The sequence below is a fragment of the Oryctolagus cuniculus genome, chromosome 14 (genome assembly GCF_051225735.1).
Source record: "Oryctolagus cuniculus isolate XC-2025 breed Fujian yellow rabbit chromosome 14, ASM5122573v1, whole genome shotgun sequence".
Classification (NCBI taxonomy): domain Eukaryota; kingdom Metazoa; phylum Chordata; class Mammalia; order Lagomorpha; family Leporidae; genus Oryctolagus; species Oryctolagus cuniculus.
This window is the reverse complement of record NC_142880.1, coordinates 62,746,615-62,759,751: the sequence shown is the minus strand read 5'-3', so window position 1 is coordinate 62,759,751 and position 13,137 is coordinate 62,746,615. Positions and strand designations below refer to the sequence as shown.

The 13,137-nt window shown below is 45.2% G+C and overlaps 1 protein-coding gene across 8 annotated transcripts in view; it reads left to right on the top strand.

Annotated features, from left to right (window-relative positions):
• The window catches only part of CPLANE1 (ciliogenesis and planar polarity effector complex subunit 1), a 134,060-nt gene that overhangs the window by 87,949 nt on the left and 32,974 nt on the right, over positions 1 to 13,137 (top strand). For all 8 annotated transcript variants that reach the window (XM_051853812.3, XM_089312744.1, XM_089312740.1 and 5 more), the window contains 5 exons: positions 709 to 798; positions 3,487 to 3,596; positions 3,942 to 4,137; positions 4,325 to 4,471; positions 7,841 to 8,094. In XM_051853812.3, the coding sequence (XP_051709772.3) occupies positions 709 to 798; positions 3,487 to 3,596; positions 3,942 to 4,137; positions 4,325 to 4,471; positions 7,841 to 8,094 (797 nt within the window). The remainder of the gene's footprint in view (positions 1 to 708; positions 799 to 3,486; positions 3,597 to 3,941; positions 4,138 to 4,324; positions 4,472 to 7,840; positions 8,095 to 13,137) is intronic.

The window sequence follows — 13,137 nt, the reverse complement described above, 5'->3', positions numbered from 1 at the left end:
AAAAATGTAATGAAAAGATAAGTTTATTTTCTTGCTAAAAATTTTTGAAATCCATGCATAGTTTTTTCATAGTGTGCATTTCCAAAGAACTTTTTGATTCTTGGATTTCAAATTTTTTTGGCACAAAGATAAACTTATCTTTTTTGTTCCATTTTTTGTGGACATTTTGAAGCACCCTTGTATTAAACTGCATTCAGCAGTTTCCAGTTTTTTCTCCTATAAATAATTCTTTGGGAAATATCTTCTTGCCTAAGAGCCTTTGTTTGTCATTGATTTAGGTTTTTTTTTTTTTTTTTTTTTTACTTTGCCAATCTGGTAGGTCAAAAAGTATTATTTTAATTTGTGTTTTCTTTTTTTCTGAATGAGGTTGAACATGTGTAAGATGTTTTTAGTGTAAATGAATAAAACATGCAAGTGTTTTTATCTGGGCATGTCTTTGAGCAAGCCTTGGAGGGTCTTTGCCTTAGTGCTGGCTTGTCTCCTAAAGCTGGCCAGCTGCTTGGTAGTAGGTGTTTGTTACTCATTCAGGTAAAAGGCCCAGCATGTAAGTAGAAGGAACATCTGATTTTATTTTATTTTAAAATCAAATTGTTGTCAGTCCACAGTTCTGCCACCATTTGTGCAAATCATATGATTATCTGTATTCATATATTTTATATTCCTTGTGTTTTCAAAATTCTTCCTGTGTTTTTTCTTATGGCCTCAAAGTTCCTAATTTATTACAAGACAAGGAAGCTACTTCTCAACTAGCTGTTTCTGAATGTGGAAAAAATCAACAAATCATTTCTTCCTCTCCAGGTATGATTTGTTTCTTTTTTTTTCTGAGAACAGTGACTTGTAAATATTATGTGTGCAGAATGCCATGTTAAGAGTCACCATCACCCATGAGAAATCTACCTTAGCAGGAAACGGGTCAGAAGTTGGACCTTGGCATGAAAGCACTGTAAAATGTGGGACACAGACTTGCGTTTTAACCACTGTGCTAAATACCTGCCCCCTTTTGTGAAATAGTTGAACTTTATTTTTATTTTTTATTTTTATTTTTTTATTTTTTTTTGACAGGCAGAGTGGACAGTGAGAGAGAGAGACAGAGAAAGGTCTTCCTTTGCCGTTGGTTCACCCTCCAATGGCCGCCGCAGCCGGCGCGCTGCGGCCGGTGCACCGCGCTGATCCGATGGCAGGAGCCAGGAGCCAGGTGCTTTTCCTGGTCTCCCATGGGGTGCAGGGCCCAAGCACCTGGGCCATCCTCCACTGCACTCTCTGGCCACAGCAGAGAGCTGGCCTGGAAGAGGGGCAACCAGGACAGAATCCGGCGCCCCGACCGGGACTAGAACCCAGTGTGCCGGCGCTGCTAGGCGGAGGATTAGCCTAGTGAGCCGCGGTGCCGGCCGAAATAGTTGAACTTTAAAAAGCAGAATTCAGCTATAGACTCTGAATATTCTAAAAACCACTGAATATTTCTGTTTTTTTTTTTTTTAAATTATTTATTTGAAAGGCAGAATTACAGAGAGAAAGAGAGGCAGAGAGATAGATCTTCCATCTGCTGGTTCATCCCCAAATGGCCACAACAGCGGGGCCTGGGCCAAGCCAAAGCCAGGAGCCAGGAGCTTCATCGTGGTCCCTGATATGTGTGCAGAGGCCCAAGCACTTGGGCCATCTTCCATTGCTTTTCCAGGCACATTAGCAGGGAGCTGCATCAGAAGTAGAGCAGCTGGGTCTTCAGCCAGCGCTCATACGGGATGCTGGCCCTGCAGGTGGCAGCTTTACACCACAACACCGGCCCCTGAATATTTTTTAAAAAGTTTTTTTTAATTTGAAAGAGATAGACCTTTAATTCACTGGTTCACTCCCCAAACGCCTGCAGCTGCTGGAGCTAGCCCAGGCCAAAAGCTAGGACCTAGGAACCCAATACAGGGTGGCGGGGACCCAACCATTTGAACCATCAGATGCCGACTTACAAGGTATGCATTAGCTGGAAGCTGGCATTGGGACAGAACCGTGACTCAGAGCTGGGCAGTTTAATATGGGGTGCAGCTGGCTTCTTAACTGTTCCAAATGCCTGAGAGTACCCTTTTGAAGAGTATGAATTATAACTCACTCAGTAAAGCTGTTACCCCAGCAAATGGGAAACTTAAAATTTTAAACAATTGGTAATATGTTAATTTCTTAAGATCTGGGTTTAGTGGGAAAAGTAGAAAGACATGATTCAGTGTATCTATCATGGAAACAGGAAATTACAGTATTTTTTGATGTTATTGGGTAATTTATTCTGGTGAGTCATTCACCTAAGTGTGATAAGTAAGAAAATAAAATCACCTCTCCTCCTGTACTCTGACAACACAGATCACTTCTGACACCTGATAGACATGTGAGGTGTCTTCCACATATCAGACCACCAATTTTGCATCATTGGACAGCAGCTGGAGAATGCTGATCGAATTCAGTTTTCATACTATTTGGAAATAGGGTCAGATCCCACAGATTGAGGGGTTGGGCCCCAAGAATGCCCCCTACTTCAGATGCCAGTCGCAAACCTCAGGTGAAACACATAGCATAGGCTTACCAGTTTATTGTAAAGGATATTTCAAAGGGTACGAATGAAGAGCTGCAGAGGGCAAGTAGGAGGGAAGGAAAGCAGAGTTCCATGCCTCTCTAGGTGCTGTGCTGCAGGAGCTGCCGCGTGTCAGCTCTTGGAACCCTGTCCGTTTGGTTTGGTTTGGTTTTAAAGATTTATTTGAAAGGCAGAGTGACAGGGAGAGAGACAGAGAGAGATCTTCCATTCACTGGTTTATTCCCCAGCTGGCCACAATGGCTGGGGCTGGGATAGGCTGACTCCAGGAGCTGGGAACTCCATCTGGGTCTCCCATGTACGTAGGCCATCTTCCACTGCTGTCCTGGGTGCATCAGTAGGGAGCTGGATTGGAAGCAGATCAGCTTGGACTCTTGGACTCTAATGGGCAGCATCACAGGTGGCGCCGTACCACCAGCCCCTGTCCTACTGAGTTTTATATGGAGACTTCGTTGCATAAGCATGATGCTGATAGACTAGGCGGGGAAAACCAGCAAGGCGTGTCTGTTTCAGCCACCTCCTGGACCCTTTGTGTAGTGTTTATTTTTCCAGAGTATGGGACATGATCTAATTTGAAGTAAGAGGGTCTTATCTATCAGAGGGTGTAGATCAGAGAGAGGCAGGGAAGAAAAAAGTTCCTGTGACCCACCTTGGGGAAGAAAGTTATGAGCCAGAAACCATGGATAAAAAAACAAAAATGAGAAAAGCAACAGACTATGTTGAATTATGAAGTACTCTAGAGAATAAATTGCCCTTAGAATAGAATAGAATTTGCTTTATTTGTAAATATGAAGCTTCTACTTAGATTTCCCAGAAATATATTTTACACAGTTTGATGTTAATTTGGTGTAGTTAATTATTTTGAGCTATTTACAGACATATTTTACATTCTTTATTTTTGTTTCTTTAATTTCTAGAACATCAGCCTTCGAAAGTTCCTCAGCAGTTGGTTCCAGATGTATGTCTAAACCTCAGACGTTCCACAGAAATACCAGAGACAGCTTTGTCACCTTCAGCACTTCATACGGTAACGAGTTTGGTTTGTGTTTTATTCAGAAATCAGTCTAGTTTTATGCTAAAATGTGTAGTGATCATCCTGACATCATTCGACTGAATAGGTGAAATGAGGCTAAAAACATGTTATATATGTAGCTTTGTAGGAAAGGTCAAAGCACTATTATGTTCCCAAAATTTAGGAAACTAAGACTAATAATGTACTTCCATAGCTTTCACTAAGTTAGGCCACATACAAGCTTTTCTTACCTTGTTATTAATAAGAATGAAGAATTAAACCTTATTTTGTGGAGTAGCCATGTGGAAGAAAAGGAATGTAATCTTTTTTTTTTTTTTATTACTACGTGTCTTGACTCAGACTGGCCACTCTTACATAAAGGTGATTGACATTCAAGCTGATGATCTGCAGGAATCACCTGTTGTGGGAGAGTCTCCCCCTGACAGTGGTAGCAGAGCGCAGAGCGACCACAGGGAAGCCCCATCATCTGCAGAGTTACATTATCTTGCTGCTTCAGTTACTAATTCTGTTCCCCCACACAAGTTTAACAGTCAAGGTAATAATTTTTTTCCTCCGTTTTAAATAAGTAGCTTTTGAAAAATTCTTTAATACAGCATTGTTACTCTGCTTGCATCTGTATTCCCACCGTCATTTTGGATGTTTATGTTCACGATGATCAATGTTCTGTTAATCTTCTAATTACCTTATTTAGAATCTTTTTATGCCTTTCATATTCTTGATAGACTGTGCCAGTTCTGCTGTGGATTTACCTAAACCTGCTAAAGGGACTCTAGCCTGTCTGGAAGGAAAAGGTTGGAGAGCAGACATTTCAGAAGTGGAGGAGCCTGAAGTTTGCTCACCTGTGCCACCAGTCAGGCTGCAGGATAGAGGTGAATGGCCAAGATAACCCTCCCTGTCCCCTGAATTACTATCATATTATAAATAAGCACTGGTCAGCGTTGTGTCATGGTGAGCCAAGCTGCCACCAGCAATGCCAGGATCAGAGTGCTAGTTCAAGTTTTGGCTGTTCTGCTTCCAATCTGGCTCCCCGCTGATGTGCCTAGGAGGGCCAAAGAGGATGGCTGAAGTGTCTTGGCCCCTGCCACCTGTGCTGTAGACCCAGATGGCGCTTTGGGCTTCACCAGCTGAGGGAGGGTTGCGCACTTTCTATTTCCCTCCCCTTTATCTTCCCCTCCCTCCGTCTGTTTCTATCACTCTGCCTTTCACGTATAGAAATCAATCTTTAGAAAATAAAAAGAGATAAGTACTGACCACTGTAAAAGAAATGAGAGAAAGGCTAGTCCTTTGCCAAGGAGAGTGGGCAGGTAATACAGGATAGAAATAACTGCAAAGCTTGTACTCATGGATGTTTTGTAAGGAGGCCACAGATCTATGTCTGCATGTTTTTTTTTCTCACGTGTTCTGTAAGAGTTCATTGGTGTCTTGATGTTAACAAGGAACTTCAGAGCCAGTGTTTTTGCAGTGCTTAGGGTGCCATTTGAGACATCTGTATCCGTAGTGCAGTGCCTGGATTTGAGTCTCAGCTCCTTTGTTTCTGATGCAAATTCCTGCTGATGCAGACCCTGGGAGGCAGCAGATTAGGTTTAAGTAGTTAAGTCCCTGTCTCACATATGGAAGTCCTATACTGAGTTCTGGGCTCCTGGCTTTGGCCTGGCTCAGCTCTGACTGTTAGGGGCAATTTGGGAGTGAACCAGTGTGTGGAAAATCTCCGTCTCTGTCTTTGTCTATCCCTCTTTGCCTTTCATATAAAGTAAAAATAAACATTTTCTAAAATGGGAATTCTCATATTTACAAAGAAAACTCTAAATTGGCACGTTGAAAATAAACAGGTATGGTAACCAGCAATGCTTTTCCAGTAAAATATTCAGTGTTATAATAAATTAGGTTGCATTGTGGTAAATTTTTCTAAAGATTTAGTAAGAATACTTCTCACCGACCCTAAGTTACTACACCCTGTAGTAATAATCCAGCATGTAGTCAGACTTACTGCAACAAAGAACTGATGTCTTTACTGGGTTCCACAGCTGTTGGGCAGCATGAAGCCTGCTTTGTGGTTGTGAGATTCTTGGTACAGAATCTGGTAATGCCTGGTCCTTGCCAGTAGCCGACGGATACTCAGGAGATAGGAGGAGCAAGGAAGAAATGGGTGGGGGGAGCTCCTAACTTGGGACATATTCTAGCACATGTATTACAAACCACATGCCAAGGTTTGGTTTGGTTTGTTTTTGAAGATTTATTTATGTTTATTTTTAAAGATTTATTTATTGGAAAAGTTACAGAGAGAGGAGAAAGAGAGTTCTTCCATCCACTGGTTCATGCCCCAGATGGCTGCAATAGCCAGGACTGGGCCAGGCTGAAGCCAGGAGTCTGGAGCTTCCTCCAGGTCTCCCACAAGGGTACAGGGGCCCAAGGATGTGTGCTATCTTTCGTTGCTTTCCCATTTGCATTAGTAGGGAGCTGGATTGGAAGTGGAGCAGCCAGCACTTGAACCAGTGCCCATAAGGGATACTGGCACTGCATGCAGTGGCTTACCATGCTGTGCCAAAGCACTAGCCCCCAAGTTTTATGTATTTTATTTGAAAGGCAGAGTCAACAGAGAAGGGAGGTAGAGGAGAGACATCTTAACATCTGCTGGTTCACTCCCTAAATGGCTGCTATGGCTAGGAGTGGGCCAAGCCAAAGCCAGGAACCTGGTGCTTCATATGGGTCTCCAGCCTGGCTGGCAGGAGCCTAAGTCCTTAAGCCATGGTTTACTGCATTTCCAGGGGCATATCAGGGAGCTGAATTGGAAGTGGAGCAGCTGGGACTCCAAATTGGTGCTTATATAGGATGCTGGCATTATAGGCAGCAGCTTAACCTGCTGCACTATAACTCTGACTCCTAGGTGCAGTGTTTCAGGTTTTGAAACTTTGATTTTCTCCGACCTGTTCTGGGGCTGCCAGAGTCCACAGTGGTGGAGGGAAATGAGCCAGTGGTCTTTCAGGCTGGAAAAATGTGTAGTAAAGTGAAAGACTTGGCTTTTAGACTTAAATTGATATACTTGAATTTCCATGCTGCCTCTGTCAGTGAATTGCTTTTGGGCTTTTTTTTTTTTTTTTTTTAACAAATAAATTAACTTTACCTGATTTTCTCTTGTGTGTCTGTGGGATTCAGTCTGATAGGATTGTTAAAATGTACATCTAACCAAGTATCTGTGGCTACTGAAGTATCTCATTGGTTTCCCTTTATACCAGCCAACTTTGGAAAGTTGAAATGGGACAGATACCTAGGTGAAACCTTAAAGGCAAGTATGATTTAGAGAGAGAAAGGGCATTTGGACTGAGAGAAGAGATTGTGTGATGACTCAGATTTGATGGAGTCTACTGAATTTGAGAAAATTAAAGTTGAGTATGTTTGGAGTCAGATAAAGTGTTTGCTAAATGAAGTGGCACAAGGTGAAGCTGGAGTGGAAGACTGGAAAGATTATGTGTGCCTGTGCCCTTTTTTGTCATGCTAAGGCATTTGGACTTTAAGGTAAAGGCATTGGAGATGATCTGAAGGGCTTTGGGGCAGAAAAGGAACCGTATTGCATTTTTGGGTTTAAAAATTTTTTATGTATTTTATTTTTTTAAAGATTTACTTATTTACTTGAAAGAGTTACAAAGAGAGAGGAGAGGCAGAGAGAGAGAAAGGTCTTCATCTGCTGGTTCACTCCCCAATTGGCTGCAATGGCCGAAGCTATGCTGATCTGAAGCCAGGAGCCAGGAGCTTCTTTCTGGTCTCCCATACGGGTGCAGGGGCCCAAGCACTTGGGCCATCTTCTACTGCTTTTCCAGGCCACAGCAGAGAGCTGGATTGGAAGTGGAGCAGCTGGGACTTGAACCGGTGCCCGTTTGGGATGCTGGCACTGCAGGCGGTGGCTTTATCTACTACGCCACAGCACCAGCCCCATGTAATTTTATTTGAAAGGAAGAGTCAGAGAGATAAACAGTGGTTCACTCTTCAAATGTCCATAGCAGCCCAGGCTGGGCCAGGAGGAAACCTGGGAGACAGGAACTTTAATCTTGATCTGCTGTGTGGATGGCAGGGACCCATTTACTGGAGCTATCAGCTGCTTCCCAAAGTGTGCATTAACAGAAAGATGAAATTGGAAATAGAGGCTGGATTCAACCCCAGGCTCTCCGATATGGGATGTGGGCACCCCAAGCAGTGCTAGTGCCTATCCCCTCAATCATTTGTGATCTTCTGTTGACATTTAGATCTGCCCAAACCAGAGTTCCAATTCAAAGAACAGAGCACGGAGTCGGACTCTACGGAAGATTATCTGCTGGGGAGACTCCTGCAGGACGTCTCTGCACCTCGCCCTGCTCCAGGCCCTGCCGCTTGCCGCCTGGAACATCTCACCTCTAAGCTGCAGGAGATTGACCGACAGCTGCTAGCAGTGCAGAACATCGCTGGAAGCATAGAGCAGGATTTCCCCAGCCTTGAAATGCTGAACCTGCCTAGTAGTAAGGTAGATTCTCTTCATTTTTCTGTTCTTTACTGAGTTGTTAAACATTTATAGTGTAGTACAACTGTAGGCACTTGATTTTTCTTTCTTTTTTTTTTTTTTAAGCTTTAGTTGAAAGGCAGAGTTACAAAGAGGTGGGGGGGGGGCAGAGAGAAAGAGAGAAAAAGAGAATGAGAGAATCTTCCATATGCTGGTTCACTCAGATGGTTACAGAGGCTAGAGCTATACTGATCCCAAGCCAGGAGCCAGGAGCTTCCTCTGGGTCTCCCATGCGGGCACAGGGGCCCAAGGACTTGGGCCATCTTCTACTACTTTCCCAGGCCATAGCAGAGAGCTGGATCAGAAGTGGAGCAGCTGGGACTTGAACTGCTGCCTATATGGGATGCCGGCACAGCAGGTGGTGGTTTTACCTGCTATGCCACAGCACTGGCCCCTTGGTTTTTTAAATAATTGGGAGATTTGGTTTCTACAAGCTAGAGTTTCTCAACCTCAGCTCTGTTCACGTTTGGGCCAGATAATTATTTGTTGTAGAAGTGTCCCGTGCAATGTAGGATATTTGGTATCATCCCTTGTTTTTACCAAATGCCAGTGGCTCCCCTACCCCATCAGAAATGTCTCCAGACATTGCTAAATGTCCTAGGGGGCCAAAGTCACATCTGGTTGAGAACCACACTCCCTTAAGCTTCTAAGAATTGAGCCTGTGCTTCATACCAGAAAAGGTATACATGAATTGGGGCCAGTGCTGTGACGTAGTAGATTAAGCATCCACGTGTGGTGTCAACATCCCGTTTGGGTGCCAGTTTGAATCCTGGCTGCTCCACTTCCAAATCCAAATCCCTGCTGATGGCCTGGGAAAGCAGTAGAAGATGGTCCAAGTGCTTGGGCCCCTGCACCCGTGTGGGAGACCTAGAAGAAGCTCCTGGCTTCAGATCTGCTCAGCTCTAGCCATTGCTGCCATCTGGGGAGTGAGCCAGCAGATGGAAGACCTCTCTTTCTGTCTCTTCCTTGCTTTGTCTGTGGCTCTGCCTCTCAAGTAAATAAATAAATATTAAGGAAAAAAAAAAAAAGAAGAAGAAAGAAATGCAGGAATTATAAAACCAGAATGTGATTTCAAAGAATCCTGGGCCGGACTAGAACGGGTCAAAGCCAGGAACTGGGAAGCTCAATCCAGGCAGAGACCCGACGACTGGAGCCATCACCTACTGCCTGCCAGGCTCTGTGCTAGTTGGAAGCTGCAGTTATGAGCTGAAGCCAGGAACTGAACCCAGACCTTCTGATACTGGACACAGGCGTCTGAACCACTAGGCTATTTATTTTTTTGACAGGCAGAGTGGACAGTGAGAGAGAGAGACAGAGAGAAAGGTCTTCCTTTGCCTTTGGTTCACCCTCCAATGGCCGCCGCGGCCGGCGCACCGCGCTGATCCGATGGCAGGAGCCAGGAGCCAGGTGCTTTTCCTGGTCTCCCATGGGGTGCAGGGCCCAAGCACCTGGGCCATCCTCCACTGCACTCCCTGGCCACAGCAGAGAGCTGGCCTGGAAGAGGGGCAACCGGGACAGAATCCAGTGCCCCGACCGGGACTAGAACCTGGTGTGCCGGCGCCGCTAGGCGGAGGATTAGGCTAGTGAGCCGCGGCGCCGGCTTTTGATTTTATTTTTTAACTCGGGCTTAGAACTATCATATCAAAATGAATGTTAGCTGTCAAAGTAGTCTATGGAATGTCCTTCATAAAACCTTTTCCTCCCCTTTCTGAGCTAGTTCAGTAAGCACAGCTAAAGCCAGAGGCTTCACTTATTTCCAAATCTAATCTTGATTCTGGCTTGCTCACCCTTGCATTCATTCACTTCAACATTTATTGAGTATCTACTACATGCTAGGCCTGCTACTAAGTTCTGGGGATGGAAAGTCTAGTAAGGCAGAGTACCTACTTACTCTGGGGAGCTTGGAATCTAACAGAAGGTATTGAATCTGTACACAAAGAAAACATGAAGCAGGTGAGGATACCGAGGTGCGCCTGGCCTGCTGTGAGAAAAAGCAGAAAAGATGCCATACGGTGGGAGGTGTTGGGGAGTGTCTCAGCATTACCTGGAGGTAGAGGCTGGTGGATCTGGCTCTGCGACTGTAGCAGTAGACAAAGGTGGGAGATAGATAAGAAGCATTGTTGGCCGTGTCCAGTGGCTGGGATTTCATCCTGCAAGCAGGCAGTGGGGATCACTGCAGAGCTTTCGGCAGTAAAGTGATGTGATCACACTTGCTGGCATAGTGTGGAGGGTAGATTGGAAAGGCTGAGACCGGGAACAGGGGGGCCAGTTGTTATCACTGGGGTTCCAGACCTTGCTGCTCATTAGAATCATCTTTGAAACTTGTTATAAATGCAAACTCCTGGGCCCTGGTTCCCTGAGATTCTGATCTTTAAGTAAGTCTGGGATAGAGCTCAGGAATCTTTATTATTAACAAGCTTTACAAATGATCCCTGTGCTGCTAGTTTTATGTGAGGTCCACTGGTAAGTTTTCAGTGGATCCCAAACACCTAAGGTATGCAGTAGTGATACAGGTAAACCTTCCCTAGAGGGAGAAGCTATCAGGAGTTAGCTATCGGCTAAGGCACGTGAAGAAGAGAACAGATTCGCAGTGGTGTCCAGGTCCCAGTCTGGGTGCACGCTGGGGCCACTTTCTAAACTCAGGTAGAGGAAGCGCTCGTGTGTGTTTATGTACGCATGAGTTTGGGGAGGGACGCACATGTGAAACATGAGGTGCTGTGAGATTGTAGGTATTGGATATATGCTCCTGGAGCTGAGAAGTTAGGTGTGGGCTGGAGGTTCAGATGGTGGAATCACTAGTTAGGAGAGTTCAGATCGTAGGAGAGAGCAGACGGTGGCACAGGAGAGATTCCAGGCACACTCCTTTTTAAGGATGAGGATTCAACATGCAGGCCTGAGAACAGCCCAGGGTTGTAAGAGATCCAGGAGAAAGCTGGCCAGTGGAGGCGTTTGAAGAAGGAGCTCTCACGGATCTGCTGCGTTAGACATTGCACAGTTGTGTCATGATCACCCTGATAGCTCTTCTGGTAATGTACAGGCCAGCCCTGCTGAATCTGTGGAGGAGGCATAGGGGCTGCCATTTCTGAAAAGTTCCTAACAATTGAGGGAGAGCTTCCCTATCAGCCCATGCCTTTGAGACTGGAAGGTGGGTGCTAAGCCTTGTGCTGCCCATGGCAGGTACTGGGTTAATGTTTGCTTAACGACTGCCTTTGTTCTCCTGGTTTTGATTGTAACAGCAGTACAACTATATATACAATGCAAGATTTGCTACTAGAATGTTTAGTAATAATTGTAACACAAGTTTGGAAGACAGTTTGAAAGGAAGAGATTTATTAACTCTGTTTGAAAGGCAGAGTTACAGAGAGAGGCAGAGACACAGAGTAGTCTGCTGGTTTACTCCCTAAAAGGTTGCAGCTGCCGGGGCTGGGCCAGGCTGAAGCCAGGAGCCTGGATTTCCATCTGGGTCTCCCACCTGGGTAGCAGGGGCCCAAGCACTGGGGCCATCTTCCGTTGCTTTTCCAGGTGCATTACAGGAAGCTGGATAGGAAGTGGAGTAGCTAGAACTCAAACAGGAGCCTGAAGACTTGGGTGGAAATCTGTGTTCTACAATTAAGCAAGTCACTGAATCTCCCCAGGGCCGTGTTCCCTCATCTTTTTTTTTTTTTTTTTTTTTTGACAGGCAGAGTGGACAGTGAGAGAGAGACAGAGAGAGAGAAAGGTCTTCCTTTTGCCATTGGTTCACCCTCCAATGGCCACCGTGGCCGGCACACTGTGGCCGGCGCACCACACTGATCCTATGGCAGGAGCCAGGTGCTTCTCCTGGTCTCCCATGTGGGTGCAGGGCCCAAGGACCTGGGCCATCCTCCACTGCACTCCCGGGCCACAGCAGAGGGCTGGACAGGAAGAGGAGCGACCGGGACAGAATCTGGCGCCCCGACGGGGACTAGAACCCAGTGTGCCAGCGCCGCAAGGTGGAGGATTAGCCTATTGAGCCACGGCGCCGGCCCCCTCATCTTTTAAATGCCTTTGCTGAGATGGTAGTCAAAGTTCCTTCGTGTTCTCAAATTATATATTACTGTTTTTCTGAGCCTCTCTTTTTTTTTTCTGAATTAATATTTATTTTTTTGAAATAATATATTTTAATTTTCTTTATAATGAAAGGTATTTTTTTGTTTAAAGATTTATTTATTTATTTGAACATAAGAGTTACATAGAAGGAAAGGTGTAGCGGGTAAAGCCGCTGCCTGCAGTGCCGGCATCCCATATGGGCTGCTCTAGTTCCGATCCAGCTCTCTGCTGTGGCCTGGGAAAGCAGTAGAAGATGGCCCAAGTGCTTGGGCCCCTGCACCCACATGGGACACCCAGAGGAAGCTCCTGGCTTCGGATCAGTGCAGCTCCAGCCATTGCGGTGTGAACCAGTGGATGGACGATCTCTCTCTCTCTCTCTCTCTCTCTCTATCTCTCTGCCTCTCCTTCTCTTTCTGTGTAACTCTTTCAAATAAATAAATAAATCTTTTAAAAAATTTATTTTTTAAAGATTCTGTTTGTTTATTTGAGAAGTAGAGTTATAGACAGTGAGAGAGAGAAACAGAGAGAAAGGTCTTCCATCTGTTGCTTCACTCCCCAAATGGCCGCAATAGCCGGAGCTGCGCCGATCCGGAGCCAGGAGCCAGGAGCTTCTTCCTGGTCCTCCATGTGGGTGCAGGGACCCAAGCACTTGGGCCATCTTCTGCTTTCCCAGGCCATAGCAGAGAGCTGGATGTGAAGAGGAGCAGCCAGGACTCGAACCAGCGCCTATATGGGATGCTGGCACCGCAGGCGAAGGATTAACCCACTGTACATGGTGCCGGCCCCCCAAAATTTAAATTCTTTTAAAAATATATATATATCACTTCTCCTGAGCCTCTTAAAAGGTTAATTCAGTTAAGGAACAAATAAATAAAATTTTCTTCTGTACTGATCTCTATCATTTAGCTCAGAGTGGATTTAATTCATTTTTTTCATTTG